This window comes from Malaclemys terrapin, chromosome 2, assembly GCF_027887155.1.
Source record: "Malaclemys terrapin pileata isolate rMalTer1 chromosome 2, rMalTer1.hap1, whole genome shotgun sequence".
Classification (NCBI taxonomy): domain Eukaryota; kingdom Metazoa; phylum Chordata; order Testudines; family Emydidae; genus Malaclemys; species Malaclemys terrapin.
The window spans coordinates 210259932-210287135 of NC_071506.1; the positions used below are offsets into that span (position 1 = coordinate 210259932).

General features: G+C 43.1%; 1 protein-coding gene across 2 annotated transcripts in view; it reads right to left on the reverse strand.

Annotated features, from left to right (window-relative positions):
* Positions 1–27204, reverse strand: part of LOC128832395 (collagen alpha-6(VI) chain-like) — a 125020-nt gene that overhangs the window by 26281 nt on the left and 71535 nt on the right. The window contains exons 24-35 of one of the 2 annotated variants that reach the window (XM_054019736.1): positions 23751–23813; positions 23504–23566; positions 22535–22597; positions 21253–21315; positions 20469–20519; positions 16394–16429; positions 16215–16277; positions 15775–15837; positions 12264–12299; positions 10995–11031; positions 7896–8389; positions 3245–3342 (exon numbers count right to left, since the gene is read on the reverse strand). In XM_054019736.1, coding sequence (XP_053875711.1) covers positions 3325–3342; positions 7896–8389; positions 10995–11031; positions 12264–12299; positions 15775–15837; positions 16215–16277; positions 16394–16429; positions 20469–20519; positions 21253–21315; positions 22535–22597; positions 23504–23566; positions 23751–23813 — 1050 coding nt within the window. In that variant the 3' untranslated portion in view covers positions 3245–3324. Of the gene's footprint in view, positions 1–3244; positions 3343–7895; positions 8390–10994; positions 11032–12263; positions 12300–15774; positions 15838–16214; positions 16278–16393; positions 16430–20468; positions 20520–21252; positions 21316–22534; positions 22598–23503; positions 23567–23750; positions 23814–27204 lie in introns of those variants that run through there. The other variant, XM_054019735.1, reaches the window with a different exon arrangement.

A 27204-nucleotide genomic window follows, 5' to 3' on the forward strand; every position in this document is an offset into this window, starting at 1 on the left:
ATGCCGATTCTGGGCCCGGGAAACAAGCACAGACTGGTGGGACCGCATCGTGTTGCAGGTGTGGGACGATTCCCAGTGGCTGCAAAACTTTCGCATGCGTAAGGGCACTTTCATGGAACTTTGTGACTTGCTTTCCCCTGCCCTGAAGCGCCAGAATACCAGGATGAGAGCAGCCCTCACAGTTGAGAAGCGAGTGGCGATAGCCCTGTGGAAGCTTGCAACGCCAGACAGCTACCGGTCAGTCGGGAATCAATTTGGAGTGGGCAAATCTACTGTGGGGGCTGCTGGGATCCAAGTTGCCAGGGCAATCAAAGATCTGCTGATATCAAGGGTAGTGACTCTGGGAAACGTGCAGTCAATAGTGGATGGTTTTGCTGAAATGGGATTCCCAAACTGTGGTGGGGCGATAGACGGAACCCATATCCCTATCTTGTCACCGGAGCACCAAGCCACCGAGTACATAAACCGCAAGGGGTACTTTTCAATGCTGCTGCAAGCCCTGGTGGATCACAAGGGACGTTTCACCAACATCAACATGGGATGGCCGGGAAAGGTACATGCGTCTTCAGGCACTCTGGTCTGTTTCAAAAGCTGGAGGAAGGGACTTTCTTCCCGGACCAGAAAATAACTGTTGCGGATGTTGAAATGCCTATCGTGATCCTTGGGGACCCAGCCTACCCCATAATGCCATGGCTCATGAAGCCGTACACAGGCAGCCTGGACAGTAGTCAGGACCTGTTCAACTACAGGCTGAGCAAGTGCCGAATGGTGGTGGAATGTGCATTTGGACGTTTAAAAGCGCGCTGGTGCAGCTTACTGACTCGCTCAGACTTCAGCGAAAAGAATATCCCCATTGTTATTGCTGCTTGCTGTGCGCTCCACAATATCTGTGAGAGTAAGGGGGAGACATTTATGGCGGGGTGGGAGGTTGAGGCACATCGCCTGGCCGCTGATTACGTGCAGCCAGACACCAGGACGGTTAGAAGAGCACAGCAGGGCGCGGTGCGCATCAGAGAAGCTTTGAAAACGAGTTTTGTGACTGGCCAGGCTACGGTGTGAAAGTTCTGTTTGTTTCACCTTAATGAACCCTCCGCCCCCCCCCACCCGGTTCACTCTACTTCCCTGTAAACCAACCACCCCACGCTCCCCTCCCCGCCTCGAGCACCACTTGAAGAGGCAATAAAGTCATTGTTACTTCACATTCATGCATTCTTTATTAATTCATCACACAACTAGGGGGATAATTGCCAAGGTAGCCCGGGATGGGTGGGAAGGAGGGAAGGAAAAGGACACACTGCAGTTTAAAACTTTAACTCTTATTGAAGGCCAGCTTTCTGATGCTCGGGCAATCATCTGGGGTGGAGTGACTGGGTGGCCGGAGGCCCCCCCACCATGTTCTTGGGCATCTGGGTGAGGAGGCTATGGAACTTGGGGAGGAGGACTGTTGGTTACACAGGGGCTGTAGTGGCGGTCTCTGCTCCTGCTGCCTTTCCTGCAGCTCAACCATACGTTGGAGCATGTCAGTTTGATGCTCCAGCACCCGGAGCATTGACTCTTGCCTTCTATCTGCAAGCTGATGCCACCTATCATCTTCAGCCCGCCACTTGCTCTGTTCATTCCGCGATTCAGCCCGCCACCTCTCCTCTCATTCATATTGTGCTTTTCTGTAGTCTGACATTGACTGCCTCCACGCATTCTGCTGTGCTCTGTCAGCATGGGAGGACATCTGGAGCTCCGTGAACATGTCATCCCGAGTCTGCCGTTTTCTCCTTCTAATCTTCACTAGCCTCTGTGAGGGAGAAACATTTGCAGCTGGTGGAGGAGAAGGGAGAGGTGGTTAAAAAAGACACATTTTAGAGAACAATGGGTACACTCTTTCACGTTAAATTTTGCTGATCACATTACACAGCACATGTGCTTTCGTTACAAGGTCGCATTTTTCCTCTTATATTGAGGGCCTGCCGGTTTGGTGTGAGAGATCACTCACGCAGTGCCAGGCAACAGATTTCGACTTGCAGGCAGCCATGGTAAGCCACAGTCTTTTGGCTTTTTTAACCTTCTTAACATGTGGGAATGGTTTCAAACAGTAGCGCCCTCATTTCCCATACCAAGCACCCATTGGGTTGGCCATTTAAAATGGGTTTGCAATGTAAAAGGAGGGGCTGCGGTTTCCGGGTTAACATGCAGCACAAACCCAACTAACCCCCCTCCCCCCACACACCCAATTCTCAGGGATGATCACTTCATCCCTCCCCCCGACCACGTGGCTAACAGCGGGGAACATTTCTGTTCAGCAGAGCAGGAACGGGCACCTCTGAATGTCACTTTAATAAAATCGCCCCATTTCAACCAGGTGACCATGAATGATATCACTCTCCTGAGGATAACAAAGAGAGATAAGGAATGGATGTTGTCTGCATGCCAGAAAACACCGGGACCATACGCTGCCATACTTTGTTATGCAATGATTCCAGACTACGTGCTACTGGCCTGGCGTGGTAAAGTGTCCTACCATGGCGGACGGGATAAGGCAGCCCTCCCCAGAAACCTTTTGCAAAGGCTTTGGGAGTACATGAAGGAGAGCTTTCTGGAGATGTCCCTGGAGGATTTCCATTCCATCCCCATACACATTAACAGACTTTTCCAGTAGCTGTACTGGCCGCGATTGCCAGGGCAAATTAATCATTAATCATTAAACATGCTTGCTTTTAAACCATGTGTAATATTTACAAAGGTACACTCACCAGAGGTCCCCTGTGTGCCCTCAGGGTCTGGGAGCATGCCTTGGGTGAGTTCGGGGGTTACTGGTTCCAGGTCCAGGGTGACAAACATATCCTGGCTGTTGGGGAAACCGGTTTCTCTGCTTCCTTGCTGCTGTAAGCTATCTACATTATCTTCATTCTCATCTTCCTCGTACCCCGAACCCGCTTCCCTGTGTGTTTCTCCATTGAAGGAGTCAAAGCACATGGTTGGGGTAGTGGTTGCTGCACCCCTAGCATGGCATGCAGCTCCGCGTAGAAGCGGCATGTTTGCGGCTCTGCCCCGGACCTTCCGTTTGCCTCTCTGGCTTTGTGGTAGGCTCGCCTTAGCTCCTTAATTTTCACGCTGCACTGCTGTGCGTCCCTGTTATGGCCTTGGTCCTTCATGGCCTTGGAGACCTTTTCTAATATTTTGCCATTTCGTTTACTGCTACGGAGTTCAGCTACACTGATTCATCTCCCCATATGGCGAGCAGATCCCGTACCTCCCGTTCGGTCCATGATGGAGCTCTTTTGCAATCCTGGGACTCCATCACGGTTACCTGTGCTGATGAGCTCTGCGTGGTCACCTGTGCTCTCCACACTGGGCAAACAGGAAAAGAAATTCAAACATTCGCGGGGCTTTTCCTGTCTACCTAGTCAGTGCATCTGAGTTGAGAGTGCTGTCCAGAGCAGTCACAACGAAGCACTGTGGGATAGCTCCCAGAGGCCAATAACGTCAAATTCCGTTCACACTACCCCAATTCCGACCCGCAAAGGCTGATTTTATCGCTAATCCCCTCGTCAGAGGTGGAGTAAAGAAACCGGTTTAAAGGGCCCTTTAAGTCGAAAAAAGGGACTTAGCCGTGTGAACGAGTCCAGGCTTAATTCAATTTAACGCTGCTAATTTCGACCTAAACTCGGAGTGTAGACCAGGCCTTACAGTGCTAGGGTACACAAGCTGCTTATGCCAGAAGGTAGATATCTGTGCTTCTGTTTTTTTTCCCCCTTGCATAAATTGAGGCAACAGTGGGATAAACCCTACAGTCTTATTTTGAATCTGTATTTTATTTATCAATTTTATTTTGAATCTGTGTTTATGACACCAGTAGGACTTTTGCTTGAGTAAAGAATGCAAGATTTGGCCCTATACATTCTAGTTGAGAGGAAAGAAGATGAGGAGCCCTGGTTAATATTATTTTCTAATTACTGCAAATTGATGATTTATTCTATTCAGGTTCTTATACTACATGTATTACTCTGGTACCTGAGCACTAATTGGTTGTTTCACTTTGCACCTCTCCAAGTTGGGGCCAGAGTGATTTCAGAGTCACAGTACTTGAGCCAGTTCTGGGAATTTATAGACTAGAAACAAATCTCAGGTTGTCCTGTTTATTTTTTTTATATCCATGTAATATAAAAGAAAACTGATAAAGACACAAGACCTAATTCTCCTCTCAGGGGTTGCACAGGTGCAATTGGAGAATTTGGTCCATTTTCTTTTGCCATAAAAATAAGAAGAAAACAAGGAGAGAAGAAGTGGAACCACTAAGAATTGAGGTTGAGGTGGAGATTAAAGATAATGGACTAACACCTCAATGAATACTTTGCCTCAGTTTTCAATGAGGAGGTTGGGGGCAGTAGCAGGGTGGCTAATGGGAACAAGGATATGGAAGTAGAAACTGCCACATCCAAGGTGGAAGCCAGACTCAAACATTTTAATGTGATAAATCAAGGGTCCTGGCTAATCTTTATCCAAGAATATTAAAGGAACTGGCACATGAAATTGCAAGGCCAATAGTGAGTGATTTTCATGAATCTGTGGACTCAGGGGTTGTAACCTAGGAAAGGAGAATTGCGCATATCGAGTACCTATATTTAAGAAAGAAATAAAAGAGATCTGGGAAACTGCAGACCCGTTAGTTTGACCACAAGTGAATCAAAGGTCTTAAAACAAATTTTGAAAGAGAGAGTAGTTAAGGATATCGAGATAAATGGTAATTGGGATAAAATACAACATGGTTTTACAAAAGGTTGATCATGCCAGACCAACCTGATCTTTCTTTGAGAAGATAACCAATTTTTTAAACAAAGGAAATGCATTAGATCTAACGTACCTGGATTTCAGTAAAGCATTTGATACAGTTCCACATGGGAAATTATTAGTTAAATTGGAGAAGAGGGGGATGAATAAGAGAATTGAAAGGTTGGTATGGAACTGGTTAAAGGGGAGACTACAGAGGGTCATACTGAAAGGTGAACTGGCAAGCTGGAGGGAGGTTACTAATGCAGCTCCTCAAAGACCAGTCTTATTTAATGACCTTCGCACAAAAAGTGGGAGTGTGCTAATAAAATCTGCAGATGACACAAAGTTGGAAGATATTCCCAATATGGAGGAGGACCGGAATACCATACAAGAAGATTTGGACAACCTTGAAAACTGGAGTAATGGAAACGGGATGAAATTTAATAGTGCTAAGTGTAGTGTCATAGATTTAAGGACTAACAACAAGAATTTTGCAATAAATTATGGATGTATCAGCTGGAAGCAACAGAGGAGGAGACAGATCTGGGCGTATAGGTCGATCACACGATAACTATGAACCGCCAACTAATGCAAATCTAGGATGCATGAGGCAAGAAATTTCCAGTAGAGATAGGGAAGTATTATTACCATTATACTAGGCACTGGTAAGATCTCATCTGGAACACTGTATGCAATTCTGGTCTCCCTTGTTTAAGAAAGATTAATCCAAATTGGAACAGGTGCAGAGAAGGGCTACTAGGATGATCAGATAAATGGCAAACCTACCTTACAAGACGTACAGAGCTTGGCTTGCTTAGCCTAACAAATACAAAGGCTGAAGGGAGATATGATTGCTCTTTATAAATACATCAGAAGGATAAACACCTGGAAGGAAGAGGAGTTATTTAAGTTAAGGGCCAATTTTGGCACAAGAACAAATGAATATAAACTGGCCATCAATAAGTTTAAGCTTGAAATTAGATGAAGGTTTCTAACCATCCGAGGTGTGAAGTTCTGGAACAGCCTTCCAAGGGGAATAGTGGTGGCAAAAAGACCTAACTTGTTTAAAGACTGAGCTTGATGATTTATGGAGGAGGATGGCATGATGAGATTGCCTAGAATGGTATCTGGCCTATCCGCGACTGCTATTAGCAAATTTCTCTAACAACTGGTGATGGGACATTAGATGGGGAGGACTCTGAGTTACTACAGAGAATTCTTTTCCAGGTGTCTGGCTGGTGGGTCTTCCTGAGCTGCTCCGGGTCTAACTGATTGCCATGTTTGGGATCGGGATGGAATTTTTCCCCAGGTCAGAGACTCTAGGTTGTTGTTGTTGTTTTGCCTTCCTCTGCAAGGTGGGGCACAGGGTCATTTACTGGTCTGAACAAGAATAAATAAATAGTGGAGTCTCTGTAACTTTAAATCAAGTCTTGAAAGCATGATTTGAGGACTTCAGTAACTCAGTTTAGAGGTTATGGGTCCCCTACTACCGGAGTGGGTGGATGGAGTTCTGTGGCCTGCAGTGTGCAGGAGGTCAGACTAGATGATCATGATGGTCCCCTTCTGGCCTTTGAGTTTGAGACTTTGGCCTACTAGAGCCCCATAATACTGGTGGGTGACTGCTGGTATGGTTAGTTGTGTTTAAATCTGTTTAATTTGTTTTTAATATGTTTTCGGAATGCTTTGAGCTTAAGAATAAATATGCCTGTCTAGAAATTGCTGTGTGGTAATTTGTAACTCCTGGCAATACACTCTTCATAGCCCTCGAAGAGAAAGCAACACACAGGCAGGCACAGGCCACTAGGCAGATTGGCTTGCTGGGGATATCACAGTATGTGGCAGGGAGCTGTGCAGCTTTAAAAACCCCTGGTCAGAACTTCAGAAGGGTCAAGTCATGGCTGGAGAGCTGGGACCCAACTGGGCATTTCTGGAGTCGACCACAGAGGGGGGGATAGAGGTGCAGTTACCCTGAAACTGTGCCAGTAGCTAAGGCAGCATTTAGCCTCAAAGCCTGCTATTGCTGATGATACAGAAGGAGGAGAGAACTCAGCTTGCATCTTAGGTTGAATTTGAAGGGCTGGCAACAAGAAAAAACTTTTTTGTTTAACTTAAAACTGAGCACAGTTGATATAGAAATTATTCACAGATAAGGAATACGGAACCCCTGGTCCCATTTGTGGAGGGTTTCTTTGCAGAGCAGAACCAAAAACTTTAAACAACCCCTGAAATGTTTCCTTTAAGGTTTGGTAACATATGGTATGCAATATTTATTTTTCTATTTACTGTCCTTCAGTCTAAAATCATCTTTTAAGACAAAAGCTTTCTTCTCTGTTGTAGCTAATGGCAATGCATTTATTAAAATGTTTCACTGAATTCAGTTTTCTTTGGGGAAAATAGAGTGTTTTTTCCGAAGTCTTCTGCATTTGAATTCTCCAGAAAATATGGCCCCAGGTTTGTACATAAACCAAGCTGTATGTGTTCCCTGACAAATGCTTAGCAAATATCAGCGTTAGAATGGAACATTCTATGAAACAGCAAGTGAAAGGAGCATGGTGTAATCTGTATTTACACCATGACAGACAATAAAAGAAGTGAGTCAGTTGTTTGTTATTCATGGTCATGAAATAAATCAGGATTAATTTTAATTCAGCTGTCACTAAAATATTCCCTTTTTAAAAGCTGTTATGATCTAAACCAGCGGTTCTCAAACTGTGGGTCGGGACCCCAAAGTGGGTCGGGACCACATTTTAATGGGATCGCCACAACTGGCTTAGACTTGCTGGGCCCGGGGACCAAAGCCCGGAGGCTTCAGCAGTGGGCAGTGGGATTCAGGTTATAGGCCTACTGCCTGGGGCTGAGGCCCTTGGGCTTCAACTTTGCCCCCTCCCCATTCACTAGGAGCTCAGGCTGGCTCAGGATTTTGTCCCCCCTCCTGGGGTCGCGTAGTAATTTTTATTGCCCAAAGGGAGTCACAGTGCAATGAAGTTTGAGAACCCCTGATCTAAACTTTCCTTTTATAAGTTATTAACTTGAGTGCATAAATATTCTCATGAATTAGCAAAGCAACTGTTAATCAAAAGGATGATCACTTCTCACTGAGATTTCCCATTTGCTGTAGGCAGCCAGCTTACCGAGAAGGCACGTCTGACATTAGGGACTTCACTGAAGGCAATCACCACAGGAGTGATATCCAAGGCACCGAACTCCAGCACTGCTGTGTTGATGGAGGTAGCATCTTGTGATGGGCCACTGGTGAAAAATATGGCAACTTTTCTTACGAGAACACCCTGACGAACCCGCTTGAACACATTCCTTGCAATGAATCTCATGGCCGCTCCAATATTGCGTCTGCCTGAGGACCTCTCCAGCGGTATTCTCTGGACTGCTTCCAGCAGCAAGTTGTGCCTCTGGAATTCCGAAAATCGGATGAGGTACCTTGTGTTGGTATTGTATGAAACTATGGAGATGCGGGCACCAGTCGGACAGTTGCTTTCGCTGAGCTTGATGACCCGCAGCAAAGATATCACAATATCCCTCATTCTTTCAAATGCTGCTAGGGTAACATCTTCAGACATATCGAGGGCAAACACCAATTCAGTGGGATATACTGGACATTTGGCTGTACCTTGAAATAAACGTACTGTGTGAAAGGGTATCCATAAACCAATGTTGTCATAGTTTCTACAGTCTAAGGAAGAAACTGAATATAAAGCTATTTACCTGATGAGCAAGCTAGAAGGGAGCGATGGGAGAGGAAAAAAAAGAGAATTATTTTATTTTACAATTACCTTGATTCGATTGTATCCATTCATACAGTGGCATGAAATTACTATAAGGTGGGTGCACAACTGGTTGAAGAATAGTTATCAATGATTTGCTGTCACATTGGGAGGACATATCTTGGCATCCTGCAAGGGTCAGTCCAGAGCTATTTAATATTTTCATTAATGACTTGGATAATGGAGTAGAGTGTATGCTTATAAAATTTGTATATGATACCAGGCTGGGAGGGGTTGCAAGCACTTTGGAGGGCAGATTTAAAATTCAAAATGACCTTGACAAATTGGAGAATTGATATGAAATCAACAAGATGAAATTCAATAAAGACAAGTGCAAAGTACTACAGTTAGGGGGAAAAATCAAATGCACAACTACAAAATGGGGAATAATTATCTAGGTGGTAGTACTGCTGAAGAGGAACATGGGGGTTATAGTGGACTACAGACTGAATGTGTCCTCAATGTGATACAGCTGCAAAAAAAGACTCATATGATTCTGGAGTGTATTAACAGGAGTGTTGTATGTAAGACACAGGAGGTAATTGTCCCGCTCTATTTGGCACTGCTGAGGCCCCAGCTGGAGTACTGTGTCCAATACTGGGTGCCACAATTTATCTTAGAAAGATGTGGACAAATTGGAAAGAGTCCAGAGAAGAGCAATAAAAATGATAAAAAACTTAGAAAACCTGCCCTATGAGGAAAAGTTTAAAAAACTGGGCATGTTTAGTCTTGAGAAAAGAAGACTGAGGGGGGACCTGAGAACAGTCTTCCAATATGGTAAGGGCTGTTATAAAGAGGACAGCAATCAATTGTTATCCATGGCCAGTGAAGGTAGGACAAGTAACGGGCTCAATCTGCAGCAAGGGAGATTTAGGTTAGATATTAGGAAAAACTTTCAACCTATAAGAGTAGTTAAGCTCTGGAATAGCTTCCAAGTGAGGTCATAGAGTCCCCATCATTTGGAAGCTTTTAAAAACAAACTGGACAAGCTGGTCAGGGATGCTCTAGGTTTACTTGGTCCTGCTGCAGCACAGCAGACTGGACTGGATGACTTCTTGAGGTCCCTTTCAGCCCTATATTTCTATGATTCTATGTGCTACTCTTGCTTTGAATAAAGCGCCTGATTCAAAGCTGCTTGAACCTTTGGATGAGTCCCAGAATCTATATTATTTGCTTCTGTCATCAAGGGGGAAATTGTACCTGTTCTTCTCCTGTCCACTGGTGCAGAGGACCCTACAGCAGTCAAACGGGTGCAGTTCTGCTGAGTAGAATTTAAGGAGGCCATGCTTAGGGTATTTACCTCCTACGTGGCCCGGAGCCCAGAGGTGTGGAGGTTGTGTGTGTTCTATTGCACAGGAGGGTGGGGGCTCCATGGCTGAGGGGCAGGTGATAGGAAGGTACTTTCCCCTCTCCAGCACAGAGTTCCTCAGTACCCAGTTGAGTTACTTGGGCAAGGTGCTTTGGAGAGCAGGTTAGCCCAAATGATAGACACACAAAGAGGAAGGAAATATTAACGAGAGCCAGTTAAGGGACAGCTTGTGCTTTCAAACCAGTACAGCTTGCAAAGTCAAAAGTTCAGCCACTGTAGAGGGGTGATCACCTGCCACTACCACTAACATAAGCGTAGCGGTGACCGCTAGTGAGAGTGGGGGTTTGGTTTTTATACAAAGGAAATGAATGTTGGGCTTGCAGGTAAAATTGAACATAAGAACAGCCATACTGGGTCAGACCAAAGGTCTATCTAGCCCAGTATCCTGTCTTCCAACAGTGGCCAAGGCCAGGTGCCCCAGGGGGAATGAACAGAGAACTATCCCATGTTGCCAATTCCCAGTTTCAAAAGTATATATTTTTTCAAAGGCATAGTTGAAATGATACATTTCTATAGCTTTACTTTTTCCCTGATGAGTTTGACAGTGTTATCAAATGTAAAACGGTTGGGCTGAAATCTATATTGACGCTGTGTGTATCTCATTTATATTTTTAAAATGAGTATAGTACATGCAAGTGCAAGGTAGCCCTGGAGACTAACGCATTGTATTTATCCATGGAATGGGTACAGCACAGGCAGTGGCAGTGCAAGATTCCCTGAACTGTCCATCAAGGCGACCCAGCCTGTACCTGGGAGGGTCAACTCTCTGGGGAAGATGGTAGCTCAGTTTCCACAGAGTATTCAGTCCATGGCCTCTGTGCTGAGGTTACCAACAAGGTTGCTCCTTAACGAGGACTGTGACCGTGGTTAATGATTCAGACACGGAAAAAATAAACAGGGAGTACAAATTTGTTTCTCAGACATTGCTGAATAGCCACCAGAGGTAACAACTTTCAGTCACTACCAGCTTGTGCCAGACTGATACCAGCCACCTAGAGCCATTGAGTTGCCCAGTATGTTTCCATTTAAAAAATATGGCTACGCAAATTCCAACGGGGAAAAGAAATAAACCCAGTACTTACGGCAGTTTTCTCGTGTGAAATTAACAAGTCTACAAGGCTGCGGAGGGAAAAATGAAAAGATGGTTAAGGGCCAAGAGCCAGAGCCAGCTCCCACTGGAAAATCCATGGGACTCTTTCCATTGACTCCCGTGGGAACTGGATCAGGTCCCAAGTCCTGAGCTAACTTAATCCTGCATAAATCCAAAGTAACAATCTTATAGTCCGTGCAGTTACTCAGGATGTACACTGGTGTACTTGACAGCAGGATCTTACCCTAACACTATAGTAGAAGTTGCCTATGTTTCATTGGACACTTAACCTTTCTCAAATGTCTGAAATAGATACATTCTGAACTGTTCATTTTGTATAATGTATCTGTGCAGTAAGATCTATAAGATCATGGGACAGTCATTGGCCTGGCCAGTGCTGCTGGAGGAATGGAGAGGGTGCCAAGGGGGAAACCTGATAGTCTCGGCAGGATTCTACAAGATGAGGAGAGCACTATTCTGTGAGGGGCATATTTCTGCAACTTGGAAAAGGAGCAGCAGATGCCTCTAGTTAGGTCATGCTATTGACTGCTGAGTGACCTTGCCTGAGTTGGACATGTGAATGTGTCACAGACTTGTGACAGACCTACAATAATTCCATAAGCTTTGTCCAGGTTAAGATAAACATTATTGATTTAAGTTTAATAATTTGAGGGTCCATTGTATTAAAAAGGTAATTGTGTATGTGTTGTTGTGAAATTGTATGTAACTGCTCCAGGAGACTGACTAGTGCAATCTCTGGAAAGTATTAGGAATGTCAAAGGGCTTTGGGGGAATAATATGTGTGAGGTCAATTTTCTAGCCAGTACTTGGGAGGAAGGAAATGCAAAGGGAGGGGAGAATTTGCATTTCTCTCCTCCCAAGTTACTTTGCTGTTTACCCTGGAAAAGTGGGTGTTTGGGTCAAGGCTCCTTTTACCCTCTTTCCTCACTCTAGTACACCCATATAAGAGGGCAGGGTCTAGCCCTAAGTCCCTTTTGAGGTTCTGTAAATAGTCCAAATCACATAACTGAGAAAAGAGTTTTAATGTTTAAATTGTTTGCAAAACTTTTGCCTGGTTTTTAAAAAATGTTTCTAAGTCCTTTGTTATGTAATTGTTCTACTGCAACAAATACATGAAGGAAGCTTTCCTTCTATGGCTATTAGAAAACTCTGTACAGTCAATGCTTCTTAAATGGAAAAAACTGAAACTGTTAACGACATGTAGCATGCACTTAGTTTTAGAAATGAGATGATTACATACCGCCATGGCTACGGTGCCCGTTGGTCCTTTGGTGCCCTGGAACAAATTTAACAGCGAGTTAGAAAATCACCGTCATGTTAAGAGCAGGAACATATTTAATATATATTTAATGATGACAAAAGCCATAGAAAAAAATCAGGCATTTCTGTGTTAGTGCACACGTGTTGTTTTCTTGACAACTATTGATGACTTTCCAATGTGATTGTCCAGACTATTTCCCGAAATGAATGTCTGTAGACTGTTGCATAGTTGAGATGAAGACTGACACTTTGACGTACTTTCTCCAAAGAGTTTTTCCTGCATGTTACCTAAATTCAGCATTTGCTGCTGCTGTGAAGTGGCATCACTCAGGATTATATTAATTTCCAAAGTTCTTGCTAGAAGAGGGTGTCACAGTTTAGATATATCTGCACATTCGACCCCTCTTGGTATCCGAGTGCAACCCCGCCAGGTGACAGACCTCTTGCCTTCGCCTCTCTGGGGTGGAATCCCATGATTCTCCCCTTCTCAGACCGGGTGCCAGGGTACAGCACCTTGTGTACCAATCCTGATTGTTCAGCAGGCCCAACTGTATTTTGCTGCCCTGCAAGACTCCCCTTAGGGAACTCTGACTAGTGTGTGAAATAGGGACCCAAACAGCCTTTTCAAAACAAAGCATTGTTTAATCTTATCTGTAGGAACGCAGCATAATAAGAAAAAGGATTTAACAGAACAGTCTGCATGCTTCTGTCTTACCTAAAGTGTAGGCAGGCCTACATATCCAAACATTCATATCTCTGGGACTGGGTGGACAGTCTGTACCCCTGCAGTCTCTGCCTCTCTTTCTCCTCATTTTCAGGGGCTCATGTTTTTCTCCATTCTGAAGTTCTTTGTTTCAACATCTGAATGGAATTCCCCCTCCTCTGTGTCAAGCCAAGAGTGTTGAACCCAGCATGTCAGAAATAATCTTTAAAGGGATCAACACCTGTATTGTCTCTAGGTATCAGCGAATGTGTAGCTATCAGCAATGTTTGCCCACTTTCCTGTCTACATGCAATCTAACCCATGCCTCAATTTACCCATAAGTAATTATATAGCAAACACCATAGGACAGTGTTTCTCAAACTGGGGTCGCCGCTTGTGTAGGAAAAGCCCCTGATGGGCCGGGCCGGTTTGTTTACCTGCTGTGTCGGCAGGTCCGGCCGATGGCAGCTCCCACTGGCCGTGGTTCGCTGCTCCAGGCCAATGGGGGCTGCTGGAAGCGGCGCAGGCCGAGGGACATATTGGCTGCTGCTTCCAGCAGCTCCCATTGGCCTACACCGGCGAACTGCGGCCAGTGGGAGCTGAGATCGGCCGGACCTGCAGATGCAGCAGGTAAACAAACCGGCCTGGCCCACCAGGGACTTTCCCTACACGAGCGGTGACTGCAGTTTGAGAAACACTGCATAGGAACTATAAAACTAGCAGATGGAACATATAATATTCAGAAAATATTTCAGGCAGCTCCCTTCCTTCATAGAGGGACCCCCCTGTCCTGGGTCCCCACAAGGATCCTGCTCCAGTGTGAGGCAGCAGACTCCCTTAAGGACAAAGCAGGGAGGACTGATTGAAATGAAAGTGATTTAAGTCACCAATTTTAATCATCTGAAATCATATTGGAGGAAACCTTAACTTAAATAACTGATTTAAAGCAAACTGGATTTGCAACTGTATTTAAAGAAAGGTTCATTTAGTTGGTTGGTAACCATTACAACATGTTGCTTTGCAACTCAGGATAGCCTTTACACTACATTTGGTACTTCCATTTGCTCACCAGGAGGATACACAATCACTACACACATTTTTAAGCAATTATACTGATTAACATACATTTATTCAGATCTTTAATTTTTGCATTTCTCATTATTTTTTAAAATGGTGAATGATAGAATTCTTAGTTCCTAAAGTAAGTTAATTCTTTCTTTAGGGAGGCAGTGTGGGGTAGTGACGAGAGCACTAGACTAGGACTCAAGAAACCTTTTTCTATTCCTAGCTCAGAAACTCTTCTTGCTGGGTGACCTCCAGGTCTCAGTCCCCTCTGTGATGTTGCACTTCATATGTTTTATTGAAATATGCTTATGAGTATGAATAGGATGTAACTGGAATATGCTTTATGCAAAAGGCCTCTTGTAAGGTATCATTACAAAGCTTATAATCTACTGAATGTGTTCATCCTCTTTGTATGAATGTATCATTCTTGTATCTAAAACAAAAAATATGAAATATTACTCTGAGGTCCTATTGTAATTATGCAACGTGTGGGCCATTAATGGTGGCTTAGGATCTTGATGGCTCCCATTAACTAGAACAATTGGTTGTAAATGGCTCTGTTTACTTGTAAGCCTTCCTGTGTCCCTGTAAGCCAGGCTGGAAAGAATGGAGGCTTAAGGTCTCACAGGACATGTGACCATGTCACCTGGTACTGGAATCCATCTTAAACCTGGTGCTTTTCCATTTAGAAGGAGGGGTGGGGACCCAGAGAGACAAAAGATTCCTGCCGTGTGCCAAAGCTATAAAAGGGGGAGGAACAGAACAAAGGGGGCTGTCAGTCATGAGAAATCCACTAGGTACTACCTGAGCTGGAACTAATAAGAACTGTACCAGGGGAAAGGATTTGGCTCAGACTAAGAAGGAGTCTAGTCTGTGAAAGACGCTTATTGGAACATCTCTGAGGGTGAGATTTACCTGTATTCAGTTTCTTTAATGTATTAGACTTAAACTTGCATGTTTTCTTTTATTTTGCTTGGTAACTTACTTTGTTCTGTCTGTTATTACTTTAAACCACTCAAATCCTACTTTTTATACTTATTAAAATATTTTACATGTAAACTAATAGAGTTATTACACAAAGGTCGTATTAATTTAGTCAGTAAATTCACAGATTGTTTTGGGTTATCACAGACCAGATTTTCAAAGGTATTTAGGTGCTTAAAGATGCAGTCACTTTTGAAAATCCCACTAGACATCTAAGCAGATTATAATATTCATAAAATATTACAGACGGTAAAGAGCTAATTAAGTACCTAACTCCCATTGAAATAAATGATATTCCCCCCAATTGTGTAGATAATTTAAAAAGCAGCACTCTAATATTTGAGGTGGCCTCATTGATGCCACATTGTATGTATTTATTTAAACAATTTCAATAGACTATAGTAAATTTTGGCCTTAACACAAGTTGTCATAATTTCAAGTTTAATTTTAAACAGGTTTGTTTTTAAAAAGAAAAATGTATTTAAATTAAATAAAAATCCAATTTTGAAATTTTTTAAATCAATTTTTATCTTCCCTGGGAGAGAAAAGAATGGGGAAGGTACAATTCTCTCCTCAGTTAAACCCATGCCATTCCAGGTTTTCTTTGGCATAGCTGAGGGCAGGATACATCTGTCTATGCATGCCTGATTAGTGAACTACATTTTATTGTAAGCAGCATTGTCAAATGCATGATTAATCCCAAATCCCAAGGTTAATATTCAGTTTTTAAATGTGGTACCTGTGGTCCTGGTGGCCCTCGGTCCCCTGGATTTCCCTTTGAACCTGGAAAGCCAGCATTGCCCTAAAAATAGAAACTCAAGAATAGTTACCAAGTTAAATTTTCAGTTTTTTGATTCAGTGTTTATAAGGACAGACATGGAAGCAGATCTATCACTGATGAAAATCTCCATAGCTTCATTGAACTCCAGTTGAGGAGCTGGCTACTGCAATTTAAATAAAGATAGAGTAATATACAATATAGAACAGCCCTCATAAGTCATAGAAATCATTGAAGAACATTAATGACTGAGATCATCATACCTCTTAGACCTTGAAGCAATAAAGTAATGAGACTGATTTTCATTCCCTTTCTGACTAGGGACTAAACTCTAGAAACTTTATTCAAGGGCCCCTTCACATGTACTTATCAGAAAGAGTAAGAGTGTTTATTATTCTTACCCTTTGTCCTCTAATTCCTTTGGACCCTCTATCTCCTTGACTACCTGGATCACCATCTTCTCCCTACAAGTTAATCAAAACCAGAATCTCTGTAGTGAAGGACACGCACACAAAAAATATAGACACACACAGTGCAAAGCAATATATACCAAAAGCAGAAAATATCCATTTTATTGTACCTGTGGACCAGGGTATCCTGGTAATCCAGATTCTCCCTGGTATTGGGGAAAAAGAGAAATAGACCTTAAAATTTTATTAATCTTTTCACTGCTCCTTATTTGAAGAAGATATTTTGTTATTAATCAGAAAAAGTGTAAGGATTTCTTAGTTACAGTCAATTTAAGTTACAGCAGCCATTTCTCAGCCTCAAATGGCACCATTCCATTCTGCCCATTTAAAGCTACAGCAATTTAAATATTTCCAACAGTTTTTATTTCTCTTCTAATTACTATTTTATTAAATTTGTTTCCTTTTTAGTGAAATGAAGTGGAATTCTATTTTAGTGATCATGTGACCATAGTATATGGTTCAAAGCTCACTTTCCAGGAGTTGTTTCCTAATGGTACCAATGTGTTGGCCCCTCCCTTATATCAATCAATGGGGCATTCAGGTTCAAGTGTTAGATCGGAAGTAGGGTTGTGTTGTTGTCGTGTTTATGTTTTTTCAAAGGAAGGAAATTATTTCACAATCTTTTGTGTGCTATTTGGCTGCAGGTAAGAAATGTTAAGAGCTTCCATGGGTACCAGTCAGAGCTAAAGTACATCCTTTCCCGACAAAGAAACTAGCAGAATTCGCTCTGTGTCTTTGTAAGATTGTCCCATGCATGTGTCTGATTTAGGAAGCTCACTCTTCTGAATCTGAACATAGTGATTGTTCTCACACAACCATCAAAATGAGATTGTGTGAGAACAAGAGATCTTTCAAACATGATTCTACCATAATGATTTATTCCCATTTGCATGGTAGGCTTGTTTTCCTAGGACATTGCATTTAATGAAGTGTAAGTTAGCTAGTGAACCTATACAATTTATAGTAACCTTTGTAGAGGACTATATTTAAGGTTGTTCCCTTTGTTGTTAGGAGGATCCCAACCGTTTTTTGGATTAGATTCTGCCTCAGCTTTGGCCAGGCACATTGTGAGGGAGAAGGGAAATAAGGAACCTTGTATGGCTCACATAAGGCTTAGAACTGGCCAAGCTCACCTTACAATTAGGCAGATTGCTATCCATTTACTCTCCCAAAGGGTGGGAAAGGGTAGGGAGTGGATGGAGCCCTGGCTCCCCCTTCTGCTGTGGAACTCATGGCCACAGGAAGTTGTTGAGGGCAAGAACTGTTCAAAAAGGGACTGGATATTTACACTGGTAACAAGAATATCTGGAGTTAACATATTTAATAACATTTTTGCAAGGGATATTAAACCTCATGCTTCAGAACTAATCTCTAGTGCTTAGAGAAAAGGATATGATGTATGGGCAGATTACCTCACTTCTGCCTACTGCAGGGCTTAAACCAGTGGTTCTCAAACTTTTTTACTGGTGACCCATTTCACATAGCAAACCTCTGAGTGCGACCCCCCCCTTATAAATTACATTTTTATATATTTAACACCATTATAAATGCTGGAGGCAAAGCAGGGTTTGGAGTGGATGCTGACAGGTTGCGACCCCCCATTTAATACCCTCGTGACCCCCTGAGGGGTCCTGACCCCCAGTTTGAGAGCCCCTGGCTTAAACTTTCCTATGGAGCATTTGGTGCTGGTCACAGTCAGGGATAGGACATTGGACTAGATGGACCTTGGGTCTTATCCAGTCTGGCAATTCCTCTATTCCTTGTTTCATGTACAGCATGCTGGGTCATAACATGAAAGGATTCCATGCTTGTAAAAACTACACTGGCTCTTTATTAAGGCCTGGTCTACACTAACCCCCCAATTCGAACTAAGGTACGCAACTTCAGCTACGTGAATAACGTATCTGAAGTCGACGTACCTTAGTTCGAACTTACCGCGGTCCAGACGCAGCAGGCAGGCTCCCCCGTCGACTCCGCGTACTCTTCTCGCCGAGCAGGATTACCGGAGTCGATGGCGAGCACTTCCGGGTTCGATTTATCGCGTCCAGACAAGATGCGATAAATCAAACCCAGAAGTTCGATTGCCTGCCGCCGAACCAGCACGTAAGTATAGACATACCCTAAGAGAACTGTTTACAGTGATATTGCAACTGCAGCTAGAATTCTAGCCATGAGCACAGCAACTGACTTCCAGTGCCTCCTCCAAACTCCTCCCTCCCGCAAACTGTGCTCCTCCCTCCAAGCAGGTTGCTATATTACTGACTAAAGCTAAATTGCAATAAGCATGTCCACATAAGGTTTTGAACCAGTTTAAATCTTTTTAAAACAGATTTAAGTTCAATAAGAGAGATTCTCATATAGACAAGGCCCAAGGTAGCTATCAAGGGGTTAAGTGATTTAACCAATAGAAATGTATTCAGAACATCCAGGGAGCAATTTCTATTGAAGCTGCCATTATCACCCTTAAGAGAGCTCAGGCTAACTGCAGCAGTCTGGTAAAAACTGGTAAGTATCAATATTAACAGCTAACGTGGGTATGCTTGCAGGTTCTTTCTATATTTTTGAAAAACTTCCTTCCATTTGTCCTTCCTTTTGTCTCTTTTTTGCTTATGACCTTTAAATAGAACAGTTGTTGGGGATTAACTAGAGAAAATTTTTGCACAGAAGACAGCAGATGCAGTGGAGCAAGTTCTGAGATTGACACTCATCTATTCCCCTCAGATTTATTTTTGGAAAAGATTTTTATAGTATTGTCTGTTGATAGACTCTCTTATTTCTTAAATCCAGTTTTCAGTGGATGGTGTCCAGAAATCTTTTATGATCATTTGTTGTATGCAGGGTTTTCTCTTTATTCCGAGTGATAAATATTCAAAATTATTGGGATGAATATTATGGGATTTTTGAATTATTATTGTTGTAAAATTTTATGGTTGGATTATTTTTCAAGTGGTTCCTTGCAATGTGTTACACATTTTTTGTTAGCAAATCAATGCTATCTCTCTGTTTACTCAGGAAAGGGAATTGAGCGAGAGCGTCACAAGCTGTTTTTGCTCAAATTTCCCCCTTCCTGTGTCCACACCCAAAACAAAACAAAAAAACAACAACTAAATACAAATATCTGGGGAAAAGTTCACAGATTAGAGGGCCAGATCCTCAACTAGTGCAGAGGATTCAGAGTAGCAGCCGTGTTAGTCTGTATCCGCAAAAAGAACAGGAGTACTTGTGGCATATATGTATCCGAAGAAGTGGGCTGTAGTCCACGAAAGCTTATGCGCTAATAAATTTGTTAGTTTCTAAGGTGCCACAAGTACTCCTGTTCTTAGCGCAGAGGAGTTATCCATTGATTCCAATGGAGCTGCACAGAATTATACCAACTTTGGACCTGGCCTTTACTTTGGATCTTTTATTGTAAATGGTTTCTATATTTTTAGAAGAGATTATTTAATTATTTTTGTAAATAAATATTAACTTAGGGCTAGATGGTCCCTACTTTTCCTTGCTGAGCATAAGCGCATGGGGATGCAAGTTCCCACTCCCTCTCTGCTCTGATACCCTTGCTCAACCAAGTAATGGCTCCTCAGATAGCTACTGCTCTCCAGCCACCACAGACAGGGAAGCAGCTTGACCAGTACTTCCCTCAATGAACAAATCAGTTGGATGGGGCAGGAAATGGGAAGACCCTTGGCTCTGCCCTCCACATATCAGCTAGAGTAGCTGGTTGGGTGCACTCGGGGGAGGGGAAATAAGCTGTATCCCCAAAGTCAGTACAATAAACTGAATCCCCCACTTTACCTCCACAACAAGGAAGGAATGGCACCTCTTTGAGCAACAGTTCCCTCCCAGGACTCCTCCTGCAGGGACACAGATACATGCCACCACTTATTTGGGGCTGAGAGACAGCTCTCCTTCCAACCCTTACTGACTGCTGGAGTCTGTGAATGGTGTCTGCACCAGGGCAATGTCCCAGGAGCCACTGAGCCAGAACTGGAGGTCACTACCACTACTGCAGCTCCAAATTCAGAAAGCCTGATACACAGGTACACACAACCGGGGATGGGATTAGCCTCTCACATTCTGGGGAGGGACTCGGACAGTGTCTGAAATTTCCTTGGTCACGACAAACAAATCTGACTGGTATCTTATTAGGCGTGACATTCCATGACTGAGACCTCTGCTTGATCTCACCTTTGCTCCTTTGCGTCCTGCAGGACCATAGCCATCATTGCCATCTGGGCCCTGCATGGGTTGGAAAAGATACTGTCAGTTCGTTTCAAATGTAGAATTAGCTGTACATTCAATACTCCACTGGCCTAAAGGAGCGCTCATGATTTTGGCCCCTTAGCAGCTATGGCTGATTATGTAGCGGAGGGCATCACAGACACAGTCTAGCAGCTATGGCAAAAGCCATCAAGAGAGGATACAGCCTAAAGCCAATATCCTCTTCTCCAATCTACAGGGCACCTCACTTATATTTTCTCTCTTCCTCCAGGGGTCCGAGGGCAAAGTTCTTCTCTCCAATCCATGACGAAAGAAATTTCCCCTGGAGCTCTTGAAAGGAGAAGAGGATAGGTCCTGTATGGAGACGGCATCCTGACTGGTATGCTCATTTGCCTGGACTCCATAACAAATAAATATGATTGTAAGATAGTGACTTAAAGGTGAGAATAAGTTGTTCTGCTCTTCTGTCTGATTGGTGGCTGAAAAAGCACAAGTGTCTTCCTTGCAACAAACTAAAGATATATAGACACTAAGACCAGAACACACCACTGATGATCATCTAGTCCGACCTCCAGCATAACACAGCCAAGAGGGCGGTGATGTTAGTGTGAAGACTGAAAACTGAGCAAAAAGATTTTAAAATATCCCAAATGGACAAAAATAGAATGAAAAAGAAAATGAAATGAACTGCAAGGCCTCACAACTCCCAGCAGTTAACACAGAGAACCTGAATCGGAAGAGCAAAACTTACAGGCGTGCCTCTTGGGCCAGTGGGTCCCAGCAGACCCGTCTCACCAGGATCTCCAGGTTCACCCTATTATAATTTAAATACAAAAGATATTACACTTTTTATATTTGGCTTACCAGGGAGCATTTTGTTTTTAGTACAAGGGGTTTGGTCACTGAGGTAAGAGTTGTGCTTGCATTTTCTGCAGATTAAAAGATGCAAGTCATAAAAGTTCAATTGCAGACCAGACTCAAAGCTTTTACAGGGGCTTCGTCTCATAGTAACTGGAAGGCAATGCTGTGTGCACACGTGCAGCCAAATCCCACAGGCCTTACTCTGGCAAAATTCCCATTGTTACCAAACTGAGGAGACTGAGTGTGGCACAGCACTTCTTAGATGGTGACTTATTCCAGTAGGAAGCAGCATTATCTGGTGGCTACAGGCTGGAGACAGGGAGTTAAAATTTCTAGGTTTTATTCCCAGCTTTGGTCTTCTCACTTCCACTATCTTTACCTTAGTCTACCTCTGTACACATTGAGTTTAACAGTACCTACTTCAGAGAAGTTGAGAGGCTGAGTTAAGTAATACTGGTAAAGCACTTTGAAATCCTTGGATGAAACACCATGTATAAATGATACGGTTGCTTTTCTTTAATAGATTTAGACTACATATCAAAGATACTACCACAGGTAATTCAATGAAAGAAAAGGAGGGGCTAAAAAGTCTTACAAAGAAACAAATCATAAATCAAAACCTCCTAACATGATATCAGATCAAAAATGTGGATTTCAACCCATTTGGTCTAATATCCACTTGACCTAATCATCCCCACAGTACGCATGCTTGGTGGATTCCAATGTGATGGCCACTGTCTTGCTTGATTGGGCACAGAGGGGGAACTGTAACACACTCATCTATGGGTTACACCTGCACCCCAGCATGCAGGAGCTTTTTGTGAGTGACCCAGGCCAGGATGGGAACCAAGGTATTAATCTAGTGATTAGAACAAGAAATGGGAAGTCAGGTTCCACATGTATCATCCTACTGTAGCTCTGCCACTGATTGGGGAACCTAGAATAAGTCACTTAGGCCCTGATCCTCAAAGACATTTAGGTATCTAACTCCCATTGAAATCAGAGAGTTAAGTGCCTAAATACACTAGGTTTAAGCTTCGCTGCCCATATTTATCCATATGTAAACTATAATAATACTTACCTTTATCAGAGGGGTTTTGTGTTTGTAAGTTCAATGAGATCACTGAATGAAAGGTGCTGCAGAAGTGCAATGTACTTCTTAAAATGCTTACCTTTGGTCCTCTAGGCCCTGGATTCCCAGGAGAGCCTGCTGCACCTGGTGTTCCTGGATTAACCTACAATCAGAAACACAAATTAAAGGGTGCATTAGAGAAAAGCTAATGTTCACCAGAGCTTGGAATGGCTCTAGAAGTATTCATTACATTTGGCCCATCTAGTGGCATTTCTCAAAGCTTTCAGGAACCACAGTAATAGTGATGTGCAAAAGACAACCATGCAAATTCTTTTCTCTTTTCCATGTAAACACTTTGAGATTTCCAATACTCCTAAAATACTATTTGTTAAAGCATCATAGAGGCTATACATCCACAAAGTAACTGGAACTGAAAGCACGAGTCTCATCACACAATTGAAGTTTATGCCTAAATCTTGATATATTGCTCCAGATCCTGACTGAGTTTCACTGGTGTAACTCCACAGTAACACTGTTGAAGTCAACGGTGTTACACCAGTGTAAGCGAGAACAGAATTCAGCCCACGGCATCTAATATCCCCTAGTCTTTCACCAGATTCCAGGCTTGAATCTCATGGGCAAGTCCCTATAGCCACTCCCAAATGAAAACTCTTACTAACTAAGGGTCAGATTCTGCCTTTAGTTACACTGGTGTATGCCCAGAGCAAGCAATGGAGTTACTCCAGTATACACCAGTATAACGGAGAGCAGAATCTGGACGTAAGTGTTTTCACTGTAACCATGAAAGAGCTCAGTAACACAAAGTTTCTCTTCGATCCTGATTTACAAACCAACATTTGCTTTTCAAGTCCATTATTTTGGCACCATGGTCTAAAATGACTAGTGTAACGCTCTCATTTGGATGTTCATTACTAGGTGTTATAGCAAAAAAATCCTCCACTTACATAGACCTTATTTACAAAGGTCCAAATATAATTTTGAAAAACCACACTGTCAAGAAGTTGACAAGCAAAAGGTGCAAAATAAGGATATATTCTTTAAAACTAACCTGAGGGCCTGGTATTCCTTGTGGTCCTGGAGGGCCTCTGACCCCTTGTGGTCCTCTTAGACCCTGGTAGATAAAGGACATTTTAAAAAAATATATAATGTTGCTAATATGCCAGGGCAGAATTTCACCCAGGATATTTGAAATTGGTGTGAACAAAATATTCCAAAAGGAAAATAGAAAATTGAACCTAACGGCATGCTTTCTCCATACATGTCATGTAAAATAACTCAGCCTTTCTTTCTGCTACCTGTGATCCTTGTAGGCCAGGATCTCCTGGATAACCGGGTTCACCACGATCTCCTTGCCCACCCTGCCAGAAAGTGAGAGGAAAAAAAATCACTTTACTTCATGACACGTTTACATCTACAAATAAACTGATCAAGCAATATTACTGACGTTTCCAGAAGGCTACAGTGATTTGCAAGCATCAACCACCACTGAAGAAACATCAGCTGTTTGGGGGTCTGAGATGGATGGAGGCAAGGGAGTGGGAAAGGCTAGTTGTATTTGCTTCACATGGTGATGAATTCATTTCAACAGTGTCAATGTCAGCACTAATCTAGTGCAGCCCACTCAGTCAGTGCAAGAATTATAACTAGCCACAGTATAGAGGCGACAAGGGTGGTGGGAGTGGAGAGTTTCTTGAGCCTTCTTTCCTCTCCACATGCACACCTATATCAGACTGCTCATAATCTAGCCCAGCACTGAGAGTTTTCCCAGAGGTGGACACCGATATATGCCTCCCATTTTAATTCCAGCTGCTCAGAAAACTGCACCCCAAATCTTTGTGGAAAAATTAAGTTGTTAGTTTTTAAGATCAGCAGCGGAGTATCACTCACACAAAGCTGTCATCTGCACATGAGTCAGTTCAACTGACATCCGTGAGAAAGATCTCTTCATATTGTCTCTGTTGGACTGAGTCAAATGTATGAATTAGCTCTAAGCAGTTCTGGGGAACACTGGGGGTGTTCTTTCATTGGGGAAATTATAAACATATGTCCAAGGATTCTTTGGAACTCAGGCAATTCCAAAAAACAAAGCCATGGGGAAAATTGGATTTAAAACACTATATTCCGCAGTTCTGAAGAATTCTGCCCTCTTCGTACTATGATTGAACTGGGACAGAAATCAAATGAAAAGAAAAAGAAAAAACACACATGGATTTGAACAAACCTAGTGGTAGCCAAAGTTAAGATACTGAAACATTGGACATCTGTTACAATGCCGGCTGTAGAAAAATGTATGTCCCTCTATATTTTGCAGTATATGTGATTTTCTCATACAAGGCTGCCTTGTATGAGAAAAGGCACATTGGAGTTGGACCCAAAGCCCATTGAAATCAATGGGAGGCTTTCTCTGACTTCAATGGGCTTTGGATCAGGCCCAGAGATAATTCTCTCTTTTTCTTATGTGTTTCCCTTTTTTCTTTATTTCTCTTTTCTTCCTTACCACTTTCTCTTTTCCTTTGCAACCCTACCTAAAACTAGTAGTGTTGTTCATGTGTACAATACACACTTCTCCTAGGCTCTAGCAGTCTTTCTGCCCAGTGGTTACCCCTGTCTCAGAATGGTTGCCTTTTGTACTTCTTGTAATCAAAAAGTCATTGTCACAGAGTATTTAAAGTCTGCCTTTTTTGTTTTCATGGAACACAGAAGCTGATTGGAGGTGAAACTCCAAAACATTTTCCTTTTCAGAAAATAGAAAAAAAAAGTGCCATGTTTCTGCTGCAGGGCAAAGTACTTTATTTTTTTGTACCACTTTAACTCTAGTGTTGTCAGGTTAGCACCTTCTATAAGCCATTAAAAATAGTAAAACTGCATGGACATTAGTGAGTTTTGGCCCTTTCTGTGCAATTAAAAGACATCAGAAGTTCTTTGTCAGCCCTGATCACAAAACACTAATATCTGTCTTCATTTGACCGGCATTGGTTTTTTGTTTGTTTTAAACACAAAATCCTCCAGGCTGCCTGATCTAGTAGGAGCCAGATCCTGTGGTCTAAAGAAGGGCTGCTGAAGACACTAGATGCAGAGGAGGCCAGGCAGTTCTGCTTGCTGTGTAGGGGGGACAGCATGTGGGTCCCCCAGCACTAGTGTGCGGTGGAGCTGTGTGCTCTGCATCCCGGCACATAGATGGTGTCTGGGGTGAGACGAGGCCAGTGGATCTATGACTACATAGAACCAGCAGCCAAACCTGCTGTGGAGGAGAGCAGCAGTCAGAGGGCTGCTGCTACCCTACAGTTGCAATGGCGAGCAAGGAGCATCTCCACTGTTGCTGGAAGCTGAGTCCGGGCAGAGGCCTTAGCCCTGAATGCCCATTAATTCACGCAGATGGCTATTCTATTTTGAAAAGCTGGGATGTAAATAATTAAGAGGAATTTATGCCATTGTAATTCGTGTGGAAAGTTTTCAGTTGTGAGCCCAGATTTGCCCCCTGACTTTCTGAAGAGATGGCCGTGCATTAGGGACCACTACCCTAAAAGGACTTGTCCGTTTCTGCACCCAATGATTTTATGAAGGAAGGTCAACATTTTCTCTGACAACCACCTCAGAACTCCATTGCTTACTAGCACCACATACCACATAGTACAGCCAGACAAATGACAACTCCCCTGACTCCCCGCCCCAACATTCTCCAGAGCTGTGATGTGTAATGGTCTTAAAACTGTCCTGTTAATCTCACAGATCATCAATTACTACTTTTTGGCTGAAGCCCTAGAGCAAGATGCAGTCCTAAATCGCTTAGATTTCTGCAGTGACACCACCCCCACCCTACAAGTAGACATACCTGCCCTAGCTTGAACAATAGCAGTGAAGCCGCAGTGGCATGGGCTAGCCACTCAAGTACATCCCAGGATCCTGAGTGGGTTTGTACAGCCTGTACTGCTGCCCATCTTATTCAGATCAAAGCTAGCTCAGGTATATCTGCCCATGCGGCAATCAGTGTAGACGTAGCCTTAGCGGGTAGGCAGACAAGATGGATGGAAATAGAAAATGCAAATGAACGAACTCAGATGAGGGGTGGTGGCAGGAGCAGTAGCAAAGACCAGTGACAGCAATGAAAGGTAGAACTGATTAAGTGAGCAGCCTCAGGATGCATTGTAGGTAGGTAAGTGACCATATCAGTAGGTACGGTGGAAAGGTCATGAAAGACAGAGAGAGAGGAGCCTTAAACACAACAAGGGAAAAGGGCTTAGAAGCCGGAAAAGATAGGGGACCCCAGAATCCAGGAGAAAAAAAAGAGTAATGTAGAGCAAAAAATTGACCCTGAAAATGAAAAAAAGGGAATACTGTGGCACAAAGACCCCTTGGCAAAGAGTCCCCTGTTCTTAGCAAACAACTCTCACCTCAGAGCTGACAAACTCACTACACCAAGCACATCTTACAGGATATTTATCCATAAAGCATAACATGTAAGGTATCTACAGAAGGCTTTCACTACACGTGTCTGACGAAGTGGGTATTCACCCATGAAAGCTTATGCTCCAATATGTCTGTTAAGTCTATATGGTGCTTTTTACAGATCCAGACTAACACGGCTACCCCTCTGATACAGATGGTTTGTAACTTTTCAAGATTTATAATCATTGCAAGATGTGTGTACGGGTAATATTTAAGGAATACTGTATTTATATTGAAAATATGCTTTAGAGACTTGGAGCAAAAGTTGGTCACCAGGGGATAATGTGGCTGAGTGATGGCCCC